At 35.9% G+C, this 15,147-nt stretch overlaps 2 protein-coding genes across 2 annotated transcripts; one reads left to right on the top strand and one right to left on the bottom strand.

Moving 5' to 3' along the window:
* Window positions 1–5,186: 5,186 nt before the first annotated feature.
* On the top strand, window positions 5,187–7,471 carry LOC107683669 (chymotrypsin B-like). The gene is made up of 8 exons (XM_016479744.1): window positions 5,187–5,250; window positions 5,623–5,793; window positions 5,924–6,024; window positions 6,155–6,234; window positions 6,345–6,426; window positions 6,764–6,948; window positions 7,058–7,184; window positions 7,265–7,471. The coding sequence occupies exons 1-8, from the start codon at window positions 5,187–5,189 to the stop codon at window positions 7,424–7,426; spliced, it is 972 nt and encodes a 323-aa protein (XP_016335230.1). The 3' UTR covers window positions 7,427–7,471.
* Window positions 7,472–14,195: 6,724 nt separating this feature from the next.
* On the bottom strand, window positions 14,196–15,089 carry LOC107683670 (chymotrypsin B-like). Its single transcript, XM_016479745.1, has 4 exons — window positions 14,858–15,089; window positions 14,679–14,770; window positions 14,439–14,477; window positions 14,196–14,357 (listed from the first exon to the last, which is right to left on the bottom strand). Exons 1-4 carry the CDS (start codon window positions 15,087–15,089, stop codon window positions 14,196–14,198), a joined length of 525 nt encoding a protein of 174 aa, XP_016335231.1.
* Between the last annotated feature and the right edge of the window lie 58 nt (window positions 15,090–15,147).

The following is a 15,147-nucleotide window of genomic DNA, read 5'->3' on the forward strand; positions in this document are numbered from 1 at the left end:
TTTTTCTCTCAAAACAAGCGCCTAGCGACAAATCTAGCGACTTCTTGGACAAACCTTATAGTTTCTGAGACTCACCGGTACTGCCGCACGAGCGTGAGGTTTTGTTTTCCCAGCACGCACACACCTCTCTCTGCGTCTGCTCTGTTCAGCGAGTGGCTGAGAGGAGCAGCGCTTACAGTTAAAACAGATATTCTGTCACTTCTAACTCTATTTTACATGCAAATATAGCCGAAATCACAGCACAGCCATTGTCTTTATCTTATGTATATTTGATTTCATTAGACGACTTCATGATTATGAATCAGGATTTTTGTGCAGATTAACATCTAACGGAGAGCTGGATGCATATTCATCCCGTTGTCTTACAACAGAAACAGAAAAAATACCAGTGAAAACAGTTTTATTGAGAATTTGGCTGCATTAAAATACAGTTTGTGAGCGCAATCAAATTATTAAATAAGACGCACTGACGTCATGAATATGCTAATTGACGTATGACGTCATTTAGCGACTAATCATACAGAGTTGCGAACCCGACCATGCATACACAAATAACAACAAAAAACTCAAACTTGCAAGCACAACGATGCACATGCAAACAAACATTACACGTTCACTCACAAATATTAATAAATTACAATCACTAAAATCACCTCTCTCTCTCTCTCTCTCTCTCTCTCTCTCTCTCTCTCTCACTCACTCACTCACACAGACACAGACACACACACACACAAAGAGAGAGAGAAAGATTAATAATGTACATTATAAACAGGTGCAAGGTTTGTGTGATTCAATTATTAATATTTTTCTTGCTGTTGTTCAGTGGCGGGTCGTGGGTTTTAAAATAGAGCAGGCACACTCATTGTATTGGTCTGGGATCCCTGCCGATTATTATTATTATTATTATTATTATTATTTTCTTAACCACTTTAAAATGGCTTTTTGGTTGCTTTTAGTCAGAAAACGTAAAGAAAACGACATACATACAGCAAATGCCTGTTGCGCCATTTAATTAAGCTGACTGCTGTAGCCTATGTACAGCTTAGGTTGTTTTCCCTAAATGTGTATATATGGGTGATTCTATAATTAGAGATACATTTGGCATTGCAGAAAGTTAAGAAAAAATTTTTCGCTAACAGATTTTTTTTTTCAGTATCTTATTGAAAACATATTTCATTTTAATAATTCAGTGCTTGCCAAACACAAGTTACTTCCCTTTTTTACTTTTAATGAAAAAACAGATGTCTTTATGGTATTGTTTTTTAACTCTGTTACGGACAAATTAGCCAATGTGTAGAAATAACAATAAATCATAACAGGAAAAATCCTTCTTGTTTCATTAGACAAACAGTCCTTACATTCCATCACTTGAAACTGAGATAATATTTCACCTATGCATACCTTAAAAATTAAAAAAATACCCATGTCTTCACAGAACCGTCCACTTAGAGCAAATATTTTTCATCTGAAAATTTACTATATACAATATCCAGTTAAAAAAATAAATGTCGTTGAAATATTATAAGGGTGCAAAAATAAATCAATAATGTTTATTAGATTTTAAACAACAATTTTATTGTTTTTTTGTGAAAATAGTTCATAAACAGAGTTGACCCTTTAAGTAACAGAATTGACAGAATTATCCGGTGGACTGTCAATTCTGTTACCGCATGGTCAGCATTGTTACTCTACCTTGGTAACAGAGTTTGACAGTAACAGAACTGACAATTTTCTTTATTTTTTGCCAAAAACTCCACTTGCTAGCATAAATGCTAAGAGCACATGGCACTAATGAAATCATGATTAAAAGACTTTTAAATAACACAAAGTGTGATCAATGAAAAAAATCTGTTTTCCTTTTGATGTTGTGGTAACAGATTTGACACTTTATAAAATAACTCGGTGTAAGAACGTTTTAGATTAAAATATTTTCTTAGAGAGAGCACATAGACTTTTCAGTGCTTCAGATCTTAACAGTGAGGGAAAGTGACATCATTTCCTGTATCTTACATGGTTGTGGGAGATAATTCCACTAATTTAAAGGCAAAGTATGGTACAGTAACAGAGTTGACACAAGATTTAAGAAAAAGGTTATTATTTTTGTATTATGTTGTAGAATTAGGAAAATGACTTTATAAATAAAATGAATAAAATATTACAAAAAGAAAAGTACAATGAAATATTTTGATTACACAATGATACATGATGGAAAAAAATGCACCGACTAATTCGGACAACAAGAAATCATGATTTTCAGCTATTTAAGACACTTTTTGCAAAAAAAATATTAAATTGTTATGGACTGTAACATCTTGTAATTCATAACAATGAGTAACACAGTATTAAAATAATTAAAAATATAACCATTTGAAAAAAGCAGAAAAAAATAATGACTTCAGACACCAAATGTACCTGCAATTATAGAATCACTCGCATGTGATTATATGCCATTTTTCTTTTGATAATGGTAATAGTAACAGTTCAAGTAACACTTTTTGTAAGGGTATGTTTATAGTAAAGAAATCATTCATCATAACAGTAGGCAGAGTTTACACATCACTAGATTATAATGGGATTAATGCCTTAAACAACTAGCCTACCTCACATCTACAACCCCAAGAAACATGGTTAGGCTGAAAAAAAAAGAAAGAAACAAAACACGATAACCATTTTAACTAGCCTACAGTTAGTTAACAGTGAAACTCTGGTAACTTGTTAACCCTTCTCTATCATTAGCGGTTGTAATTACCGGTACATCAGCAGATTCGGCACATTCTCGGTAGAAAAGCGGCGCTTTCACGTTATGGTATTACAACTGTGAAATTACAAACAAAAAATACACATTCTGAGACATGAACTGAAATTAATTGTGAATTTTATTAACATTAAATCGCACCTTTTGAGTAGAAATGCATATTGCAATTTTTTTGCTGCAAATAAAACTCCCATAGTCCATAACTACTGTAGTTTTAAGTTATTTTAATATATAAATTCAGTTAAATCATCAAACATTTGTATGACTTGACAGTGACTTGTTTGATTGACCCAAGCTACGACTTGACTTGAATTGCTTGACATAAAGTAGTGACTTGACTTGCTTCATTCTCACAAAATTGTCTTGGACTTGCTTGAGACTTGAAGGTTAAGACTTGAGACTTACTTGTGACTTGCACATGTGTGACTTACTCCCACCTCTGCAAATCAGGCTTCAGTACAGAGTAAAACAGGAGTTTTCCCCATAACGTTTCACACAACGGGAGAGACCGTTCGAAAGGGAACATGCGGCTGCGTATTCAAAGGGGTGAAGAGAAGTGGGATATCATTTTCAGCGATTAATAATTTAAATGCTGCTCTGTACCTCATACAAAACTATGATATATCGCCAGAGAGGATCGTGACTGCAACACATTGTCAGCTGGACTACTTATGGTACAGCTTTTGACATTTTTGAAATAAATTATTGTGATTACACTTTTCAGTCTGTTATGTTTTTCTTTATAACTCTACCTAGTTTTAAGAAATGGTTATGGGTAAGTTTAGAGGTTTGAGTGGTATTAGTGACTCAAAATGTAATGCTATTGTTACTAAAATTGTCATTTTCATATCTATTTCTGTCTATTACGTTTTGGGTTTAGGCATATAACATATATTGATATAATATAATATTAATATATAAATGTTAAAAGGAAAATTATACAGATACAGTATCTATGATACACCTAAAATATTTGTACTGTAAATAGTTTATTTTTTTTATAATGTTGCCAATACATCCATGCTGTACATTTGAGCATCTTAAGTATGTTTTGTGTCTGTAGAAGTTATGTATTAAATATCTACTGCTTAATAAGTGCCATACTTAATGTGAATTTGACTTTCCCTTTAGAACAGGGGGTCAAATTGCCTTTATTACACTATTTTACCAAATTATAACTGCAAAACCAGCACTAATTATACATAATTACTAGCTTATTGTTCAGTTAACTTAATAGATGGTGAATCACAGAAATATAATTACATCACTACACAAAAATAAATATGGCTTATTAAGTTCTAAATAATGTCTAAAAGGTGTATACTGTACATTCAGTTAATCATTAATTACTAGCTTATGTTTTGCTTATTTATTGCATAAATGTGTATCTTTCAAATGTTTAATAAATTGTAAATAATGGCTAATATGCCCTTACTATATGTTATCATTAATCATTAATTACTAGTGTGTTCATGTTTAACTAATGTATAATTTTAAAAATGTTAATCATTAATTGCTAGTTTATTTATGCTTAATGCATAATTCTGACCCTTAAAATGTCAAGTTAATCATTAATTACTTGCGTGTTTGTGCTTAACTAATGCTTAATTGTGAATGAGTTAGTCATTAATTAATGCTTAACTAAAGCATTATTCTGGACCCTTAAAATAAACTGTTACCCACTTTATTTCTCTCTATTTTGATGCACAGAAGACTACAGAATGAATAGAAGCTAGAGCATTATGACAAAACTTCATGATCAATAAGTTCATTAACATCAGGATGACAAACAGAAGGCAGACTGCATATGTTAAGTTGGGCGTTTCCACTGGTGACCAAAACAATGATTTACAATAAGCTGCATTTTAGTTAATTTTGTCTCTTCCTTGTCTCTTTCCAGTTCACAGAAGCAGAACTGGTAACGTTACATTCTTGCCCAGTCTGAGACAATGACAAGCTACTGACCAGACAAACTAGTGAGTTCAAGAACAGGGACTGTCCAGGAGCTTATTAGAGACCAATGTGAACATCACTGTTGTGCATTGTTGTCACTGAACATCCTGCAGTATCTTAGATGTAAATCATACCAGAGCTGCACTGATGACTAAAACTGAAACTAAAATCACTTTTAGCTGTTTTTTTTTATTTTAAAATGAATAATCTGAATTGACTGCACAATAATTAGGCTACTATAAATCCACCAATAGTTTGTGGAGACTTGCACAAACTGTTTTTCACTGTAAATGATGCCTCATATCCGTAGTTCAAATGTCTAACTCATCAGCAGCCAAAGAAAATAAATAAGTAAAACTTGATAGCCTAATAGAGTTTACTGTACTATAGAGTTTTCTAAAAAGCATCATTAGAAATGCATGTAACGTTGCTGAGGAGTGCAGTTAAAGTAAAATATAAATACATATTTTGAGAGAAAATGGCTGACTTGATGCCATCTGTTACCGGTGGCTATAAGATGGCCTATAAGATCTCGTTTGACGGTTTGTTAGTTTTTTTTTACTAAACTGCTTGTGCTGTTATAAACTGATTTAGTACTTTTATTTTCACTTCAGCGCAAAATTACACAATTTTACTCTCTTCCTCTTCAGCATCAAACATAAACGGATTAAACGTGACAACAGACAATAGCAACAACAAAAATGTTTTCCATCAAAAACATTTCATAAAATACAATTACAGAAGTGAAAGTATGATGCTTCTCAAGGAAATAGACAGAAGTCATAAACACCTTCTCAAGGTCAAAGAATGGATCATCCTCTTTGCACGTAAGACATCAGCTCTGTACAATGAAGATGCGGAATGTCTCCAGCGATAACAGATCTAAACATTCCTCAGCTATGAGATCATTGTAGCTGATGGGATGGACCTCCATCACGTCTCAGATTTTTCAGCTGCTGTAAATGATATAAAAGCAAGAGAGAGCACATACAGATACATCAGTGAGATTCATCACACACTCATCTACATCATGACCTTCACCATCTTCTCCATCACCTGCTTTGCTCTGGTGGCCTCTGCTCTGGGTAAGTGTCTTCTTTAGAAGTTTTCAAGAATAATGACGGGCAAATAGATTTAGAAAATGCAAAACCTGCCTTAAGAGCTTCCTGTCTCATGCTTGTCTCATGAACAATGTGTTACGTTCTGTAATAACAGGTTGTGGAGTGCCTGCGATTAAGCCACAGACGATCGGCAGCAAGATTGTGAACGGACAGAATGCCATCTCTGGTTCTTGGCCCTGGCAGGTTTCTCTTCAGGTAATGTCAGTTGTCTGTCTGTACTAATTCTGTCTAAATGTGTCTAATTCGTCTGTTTTTCAAACACACATTTGTCTGCTTTGTTTAAAGAATAAATGTCATGTTTTCAATGCTTTTACCTTTGAAACAGCTGCCCAGTGGTTTCCACTTCTGTGGAGGATCCTTGATCAACCAGAACTGGGTTCTCACTGCTGCCCACTGCGCTGTCGTGTAAGAGTCTTCAATCTGACAAACATCACATTCAATCATGGTTAATGGATGCTCTGTCAGCTTTCTATCGGTCTTTTATCTATTCATTTTATCTTTACTTCTCTTTTTAGGGTCGGCTATCACCGTGTCATTCTTGGAGAACATGATCGTGGCTCCAGTGTTGAACCCATCCAGGTCAAACTAGCTTCCAAGGTAACATTATTTAATGATTTCAGAGCAGAATAACAAAATGAGAGATCAACTGAAAGTACTGAACATCATTCTTTAATCAAAATTGAGTCCTTGAGGTCATCTATATGTGTCCTTCTAAAAGTTGCCAAAATAAACTTTTTTTTTATTCATGCACTGAAAATTCAGTAGGCTATAGGAAAGAAAATATCATTCTATAAACTCAGTGAAGAGTGTATAATACAAAATGCATGAAAGTGTCAAAATGAAAACAGAAATGAAGAATGCTTGTATCTTAGATGATATTTTATAAAGTTGACTGTCACTAGTAACTGTTCATCCATCTTCTGTGTATATGCAGGTCATCACCCATCCGCTCTACAGCAGCACGACTATCAACAATGACATTGCTCTGCTGAAACTGTCGTCTCCAGTCACACTGACTCCCCGTATCTCTCCTGTATGTCTGGCTCCATCAACCATCAGCATCCTCCCTGGAACCCGCTGCTTCACCACTGGCTGGGGCCAAACTGCCACCACAAGCATGTCACCTCTAAAATAAAGATGAACTGCAAAAATTACTGTTGTATATTACTTCTTGTTGTTTTTCACATGATTCTGAACAGTCTGAGGTCTGATGTTATTTTTTAGCGAGCCCTCTGATCCTGCAGCAAACAGGCATCCCCATCATAAGTCCTGCTGTGTGCAGTCAGATCTGGTGTCAGAGCACTATCACTGATGCCATGATCTGTGCTGGAGGAGCTGGATCATCATCTTGCATGGTGCGTGAAGACAGATCAAGACAAACACATTACTGTATCAGTGTTGCTGCTGTTCAATCTCAAATGTGTGTTTTCCACAGGGTGATTCTGGTGGTCCTCTGGTGTGTGAGCGTTCAGGGGTCTGGTCTCTGGTGGGCTCTGTGTCCTGGGGAAGAAGCAATTGTGACACCCGTTATCCAGTAGTCTACGCCCGCATCTCCCAACTGCGCTCCTGGATAGACACGACTATCGCTTCCAACTAGAGCACCAGTCTGAGTATTTATCCACCAAGGGAGGGAAAAACACATTTTAATTGTTATTATGTAATACAGTTGATCTCTGTTGGAGGTGTTTTTTCTGAGTTTGTGGTTCCTTTGATCTGTTACTTCATGTTACTGTTTTCCTCTTCCAGCTGTACAGATAATAAAAAATCGTTTTAATAAAAAATGAATAAAAAAGAAGAGTGTGTTGAAAAATGAAATTAATCATCTGATTATTTTAAAATGTAATGAGATAAGTTGCCATTATCCACATAGTAATACAGCAAAATTAATTATAAATTTAATTAGCTTTAAAATGTTAAAGGAATATATAATTTTTTATTTATAATTTTAATGTTCGATTAAAAAAAACTGCCTTCCACTTTCACAGCAACAAATGACAGACAACAGTGACGTAAGATACATGAACAGTGCAGACAAAACTACTATATACTAACCTTCAAGCAAATCAGATTTATATTCACACCAGAACAGCCTCTTTAATAACCAAATACAAAAGCATGAAGATTGATCAAAACTGATAACGTCAGCCACAAAAAATCCCTCTGATTACATGATCACACTGAAAACCTTCTTTGGTATCCACTTTTGTACACGAGCCAAGACAGTACCAATCTCTGTCCTCCATCCATGTTGCTAAACGTGTGACAAATTTCATCAGAAGCCAAAGAAACCTGAAGAGAAAAGTTGCCATTAGAATATGACAGACACTGACGTTCCATTTACTTATTCAGACAATCACTAAAATTAAACTCATAGCAGAAGACATGTTTTCTTATGAAGTACGGAATAATGCTGATTGATATCAGATTGCTTCAGATTTATCTACACTTTCATGAGCTAATTTTTTTAATTAAATTTTACTGAATGAGTTACTGAGCATCTTTCTGATTATTTGTTAAGCTATGTTAGGTGGATGACTTGTCAGTACTTTGTTTTTCAAATTTATAAAAATACCTCATGAACTGAAATTGTAATACTGTCATTATTTTCATTGTCATTAATAATATAAAATGACTTCAAGGGGAAATTCTTCTTCTGTCAAACACAGAAAGCTTCATAAAGTTGATTATGGAAAACACTTCAAAAGCACAATAAGCCATTTTCACTTAAAGTTATATTGCTAAACAAATTTAAAAGTGGATTCATGAACGCTAGGATGAAGATCACTGTCCCCTCATTCACAATGTCTAAATATAATTGAACTTTTAATCAGTGATTCAGAAGAACAGAATACATTTCTACATCCTTCATCCCTTAATGAGCAAGATGCGTTTGTTTATGAAAAATCACGCAGTATGTAACTAAATACATGTTTATGTAAAACACTTCAAAAGCACAATAAGCCATTTTCACTTAAAGTTATATTGCTAAACAAATTTAAAAGTGGATTCATGAACGCTAGGATGAAGATCACTGTCCCCTCATTCACAATGTCTAAATATAATTGAACTTTTAATCAGTGATTCAGAAGAACAGAATACATTTCTACATCCTTCATCCCTTAATGAGCAAGATGCGTTTGTTTATGAAAAATCACGCAGTATGTAACTAAATACATGTCTGGAATAGTAAGCAAATATTTAAAAACAAACCAAAACTGGTTTAATAGTAAAGGTATTGGAGATATTTGATACTACTCTACATAATCAGCGGTCCTTGATATTATCTTGTTATTATTATTATTTATTTATTTATTTTTATTTTTTTATATAAACTGTTCTAACACTTTATTTCTCTCTATTTTGATGCACAGAAGACTACAGAATGAATAGAAGCTAGAGCATTATGACAAAACTTCATGATCAATAAGTTCATTATCATCAGGATGACAAACAGAAGGCAGACTGCATATGTCTCTTTCCAGTTCACAGAAGCCGAACTAGTAACGTTACATTCTTGCCCAGCGTGAGAAAATGACAAGCTACTGACCAGACAACTTAGTGAGTTCAAGAACAGGGACTGTCCAGGAACTTATTAGAGACCAATGTGAACATCACTGTTGTGCATTGTTGTCACTGAACATCCTGCAGTATCTTAGATGTGAATCATACCAGGGCTGCATTAATGACTAAAACTGAAACTAAAATCACTTTTAGCTGCTTTTTATAAAATGAATAATCTGAGATGACTGCACAATAATTAAGGAAAGTATTCAGACCCCCTTAAATTTTTCACTCTTTGTTATATTGCAGCCATTTGCTAAAATCATTTAAGTTAATTTTTTTTCCTCATTAATGTACACACAGCACCCCATATTGACAGAAAAACACAGAATTGTTGAGGGGGTCTGAATACTTTCCGTACCCACTGTAAATCTAACAATAGTTTGTGGAGACTTGGATTGTTTTTTACTGTAAATGATGCCTCACATCAACAGTTCAAATCAAACACACAATCATACTAGTCGCTGATTCAATCAAATTTAAAATAAAGGTTTTAACAGTGTCTGAGAGAATAACAATTATTAATTAAATCAGGCATTAGGAATATAAATTTAGCCATAAAGCAAGCAAGACGTCATGCACAATTGGACTGTGTATGTAATTATACTGAGAAAAAAATGACTTTTTTATTTACTACCTAACAAACCATCCCTTTTCGTTAGGTAACCTTTCATTAGGTAAATTTTGAAGTATGACATTACACTCAGTTTGCACAAAGACCCAGACAGACAACAGAGATTATTTGTTGAGGTAATCACATAAACATGATGTTTCCCACCAAACACAAAGACATGAAGATCTATAAACACTGACAGGCACTTCAGACCTAAACCTAAAAAACCCTCTGATCTGATTTACTCTGACAGTGAGTGTGCTGCTCTCTCCCCTTTTTTTAATCTCTGTCCTTGGTTCTTAAACTTTTGTTATTGTGGTCTCTTCACAAATGTCTGACTCACCAGCAGCCAAAGAACACTTCCTGCATGTGTTTTTGTACTTGTATATAACCTCTACAAACCACTATCACTTGGAATATTTGACTTGGAATATTAGGAAATGACAAAGACTGATATTCCATAAGTCTTTCATTTTCCATTTATTTTTCACTTTTCATTAACTAAAGCCAGAGTGCGAATTATTACCACAATAAAGAATGCATATCACTCTGTTCCACAAGCAGCTTTGGGGCTCTCTGATCACTGTTTGGTTCATCTTATACCGACCTACTGTAACGCCCCTGTGGACTGTTTGTTGTGGTTTCTTCCCTTTGTGTTGGTTTAGCCCGTCTAATCATTAGTTAATCACCGTCATTGTGCTCACCTGTCTGCCTCTAATTATTCACCCCTTATTAGTTCCTGTCTGTCTGAGCATTTGTGTCGGTTATTATTAATGTTACCCCGAGTGTGTGTCTCACCTACCTGAACCTGCCTTGTTGTGTCTACAATAAATGTCATTATTGGAATCTTCCGGATCCCCTTCAAGTTTCCTACAGAGCAAAACAGGTCTGTGGACGATGCAGTCAACATGGGATTGCATTATATTCTGCAACATCTAGACAGACCAGGGACTTATGTGAGGATCCTGTTCATGGAATTATTGAGTGCTGTAATTTCAGACTGCTAACACTGTGTCTGAAGGATGCTCCTCAGGACAGACTACATAGCATTCATTAAACATCTACTACACAATTACATAAAATCCAAGTTTAAAAAGTTCTGGTTACTGTGTTTTGTCATCTTGATGAGAAATCAAACTGTATCAGACAGGGGCGTGTCTACATGGTGGCCAGGGGTGGCACCGGCCCCCACTGAGATCTGATTGGCCACCCCAGGTACCCCCCTACCAGATGTCTTGCGATTGGCTTGTTTTTATTACATTTCTAGCTGCATCTGGCAGTGGGGGATCCTGGCATGGGCAATATATGCAGCTGCCTAAGGCGGCTTTCTTTTCTTCTATATACTTAATTTTAGGCGGTTTCTATAGCGTTATATGACAAATGTCCAGAGCGCAGTAATGTAACGAGATAGCGCATCCATGTAATGCGCGAGCACAAAGTTCTCCACTCGCAAGCGAATTTCCTTCGCTCTCACACTAAACTGGACGTGCGCTTTTAAATATACAGTCTTCTCTTATTAATTGGCTCTGCTCTCTCAGATATTGCGTGTGCACGCTCAAACGTTATTCTTGCTTCACTGAAGACCAGAAGAGCTTTTTTTACTTCAGGTGAGTAGGCTTATCCCACTAAATGGAAGCAAGCTGATTGTAGTCAGCCTTAGTTCTTTATTTTATTATTTAATACTTATTTGAGTTGAGTGCTTATTGTAAATGTGCATTTATTAAATTATTTTATTTAGTGCACGTGTTGTTGTTTTGTATAGCCTATAGTTCTACAATAAACGCGTATCAACCAGGCGCGGTTCCAGATTTAAATCACTGAGGGTGCTTCTGACATTAGTGAGGGTGCGCTAGTCTTAATGCACATTTTCACATATTTTGTCCCATCCATTGCTATAGTTATAATGTCAACCACTGCTATTTCGAGAGTGAATCCAGCATAAATATGCAGATGTCATTCCCGAAATTTTGCAACGTGTGTGTAGCCGAAAAACAAATGTTCTGCATTTTGAATGGATTTGATCTAGGATTTGACTGTATAACTCAGCACGGAACAAAAACTGGTGTGTGTTGCAGCCCTGGTTGCAAAACTAGCATGGTTGGAGGAGGATGAAAATGTTTTCATTTGAGTAAAGCCTTTAAGACCCTTTAAGTGTTTTTTTTTTTCATTGAATATGTACAATTTCTCATGTGGTAACATCTAATTTATTTGATTTTATTCAACCCAAAATATTAACCTAATTAACCTACACATTAGGTTACAGTGATAAAATAAAATAAATAGCTCCCTAAGATAACATTTGCTGGTTAGCACTTCTTAATAGTGTACCATAGATTCTACAGTGTTTTTTCTTCTTCTTCTCATCATGCTCATTTTGGTCATTGCGGCCACCCTCTTTTGAGGCAGTGCCCCAGCCTGCCCCCCGCCCCCAACCCACCCCACTTCCATTTAAAATGCTCTAGACACGCCCCTGGTATCAGCATCTGACCAAACCACATTGTTTAGAGCTAGATGAGCCGGATTATCTTGCTGGTTTTTAACAGTTCACATAACTGAGAAAGACATGGTAAATATAAAAATGTTTTAAAAACACTACAGCTTATTGGAAATCATTGTTTTGGTCATCAATGAAGAAGCCCAACTTTACATATGCAGTCTGCCTTCTGTTTGTTGATTGACTGATCATGAAGTTTTGTCATAATGATTTAACTTCTACGCATTCTGCAGTCCTCTGTACATCAAAATAGAAATAATTAAAGTGTTTGGACAGTTTACATACAAACAATGTAAAAAAACAAAAAACAATTACGTAATATCAGGGGATGCTGATTAGGTAGAGTAGTACCAAATCTCACCAGAACCTTTACCATTAAAATAGTTTTGGTTTGTTTTAAAATATTTTCTGACAAATACAGACATGTTTTTAGTTATATACTGAATTAATCCTCATAAAGAAAAGCGTCCTGCTCACTGAGTGATGAAGCATGTAGAAATGCATTCTGTTCTTTAGAATCACTGATTAAAAGTTCAAATACATTTAGATCTGGGGATTGAGGAGACAATAGAAGGAATTGGACTTCATCCTAGCATTCACGAAACCACCGCTGAATTTGTTGAGCAATATAACATTACATAAATGGCTTATTGTGCTTTTGAAGTATTTTCCATAATCTTTATGAAGCTTTTTGTGTTTGACAGAAGGCGAATTTCCTGTTGAAGTCATTTCGTAGTATTAATGACAGTGACAATAATAACATTCGTCAGATATTTTTGTAAATCTGAAAACCCATGTATTGACAAGTCATCCACTAACAGTAGGCTAACAAACAATTATCAGAAAGATGCTCAGTAACTCATTCAGTAAAATTAAATATAAAAACAGAGCTCATGAAAGTGTAGATAAATTGCAATCTGATTTCAATCAGCATTATTCAGTACGTCATAAGACGTGACTTGTACTATGACTTTATTCAATTTTAGTGATTGCCTGAATAAGTAAATGGAACGTTGATGTCGGTCATATTCTTATGAAACCTTTTCAACAGTTTCTCTTCAGGTTTCTTTGGCTTCTGATGAAACACGTTCAGCAACATGGATGGAGGACAGAGATTGATCTGTATCGTCTTGGCTTGTGCACAAAAGTGGATACCAAAGTAGGTTTTCAACATAATCGTGTGATCAGAGGGATTTTTTGTGGCTGATGTTGTATTTAGTGGTAAAAGAACTGTCCTGGTGTGAACATACTTTTGGTTTGCTTTAAAGTTAATATCTTGTATATTTGTCTGCACTGTTTCTTGCATCACTGTTGTCTGTCATTTGATGCTGTTAATGAGGTAGGCATTTTGTTTTAAATTGCAAATTAATATATTCATTTAACGTTTTAAATTAAATAAAATTTATATTTCATTTTGCTGCATTATATGCTAATAATGGCAACTAATCTCATTACATTTTTAATTATTCAGATCATTAATTTCACTCTTCAATACACTTCATTTTTTGTATATTTTTTATTAGAATATTTGTACAGCTGGAACAAGAAAACAGTAACATGAAGTAACATCCAGATCACGGGAACCACAGACTGACTCAAACTCAGAATAAACACCATCAACAGAGTAAACTGTTTTACATATTAATAATTAAAATGTGCTTTTGACTCCTTTGGATGGTAAATACTCAGACTTGTGCTCTAGTTGGAAGCGATAGTCGTGTCTATCCAGGAGCGCAGTTGGGAGATGCGGGCGTAGACTACTGGATAACGGGTGTCACAAGAGATTCTTCCCCAGGACACAGAGCCCACCAGAGACCAGACCCCTGAACGCTCACACACCAGAGGACCACCAGAATCACCCTGTGGAAAACACACATTTGAGAATGAACAGCAGCAACACTGATATGTTAATCATGTTTGTCTTGATTTGTCTTCATGTACCATGCAAGATGATGATCCAGCTCCTCCAGCACAGATCATGTGTAACGGAGGCCAGCTGTGCAGGTAAATCCACTGATCTCAAGAGACGCACAAGCGACTGACGCTAGAGGCTGCAGTCTTTAGCCTCCTTGTTAGTGTGTCTGCCTCCCATGCCGGAGACCCGGGTTCGAGACCCACTCGGAGCAAGAACGATGTGTGGTGGTGAGGACCCGGGAGAGGCAGATTACACCAGCCACACATGGCATCAGTGATCATGCTCTGACGCCAGATCTGCCTGCACACAGCAGGACTTAAGATGGGTACACCTGTTTGCTGTAGGATCAGAGGGCTCGCTAAAAAAAGTCATGTTCAGAGTCATGTGAGCAAGTAACACACAACAGTAATTCCTGCAGTTCATCTTTGTTTTACAGGTGACTTACTTGTGGTGGCAGTCCTACCGCAGCCAGTGGTGAAGCAGCGGGTTCCAGGCAGGATGTTGATGGTTGATGGAGCCAGACATACAGGAGAGATACGGGGAGTCAGTGTGACTGGAGACGACAGTTTCAGCAGAGCAATGTCATTGTTGATAGTCGTGCTGCTGTAGAGCGGATGGGTGATGACCTGCATATACACAGAAGATGGATGAATGGTTGGGACATGATGGAGGTCCATCCCATCAGTGTTTATGGCTTCTGTCTATTTCCTTGAGAAGCATCATACTTTCACTTCT

The sequence above is a fragment of the Sinocyclocheilus anshuiensis genome, unplaced genomic scaffold (genome assembly GCF_001515605.1).
Source record: "Sinocyclocheilus anshuiensis isolate Anshui unplaced genomic scaffold, SAMN03320099.WGS_v1.1 scaffold2691, whole genome shotgun sequence".
NCBI lineage: Eukaryota > Metazoa > Chordata > Actinopteri > Cypriniformes > Cyprinidae > Sinocyclocheilus > Sinocyclocheilus anshuiensis.

Bases quoted from the DNA above. Each gene is read 5' to 3' on its own strand.
- LOC107683669 (XM_016479744.1), top strand. From the start codon at position 5,187: ATGGCTGACTTGATGCCATCTGTTACCGGTGGCTATAAGATGGCCTAT. The intron at 5,794-5,923 runs GTAAGTGTCTTC...CTGTAATAACAG, and splicing joins TCTGGTGGCCTCTGCTCTGG to GTTGTGGAGTGCCTGCGATT. The intron at 6,025-6,154 runs GTAATGTCAGTT...CCTTTGAAACAG, and splicing joins CCTGGCAGGTTTCTCTTCAG to CTGCCCAGTGGTTTCCACTT.
- LOC107683670 (XM_016479745.1), bottom strand. From the start codon at position 15,089: ATGGACCTCCATCATGTCCCAACCATTCATCCATCTTCTGTGTATATG. The intron at 14,478-14,678 runs ATGTGTGGCTGG...CCTCCGTTACAC, and splicing joins AGAGCATGATCACTGATGCC to ATGATCTGTGCTGGAGGAGC. The intron at 14,358-14,438 runs GTACATGAAGAC...TGTTTTCCACAG, and splicing joins CTGGATCATCATCTTGCATG to GGTGATTCTGGTGGTCCTCT.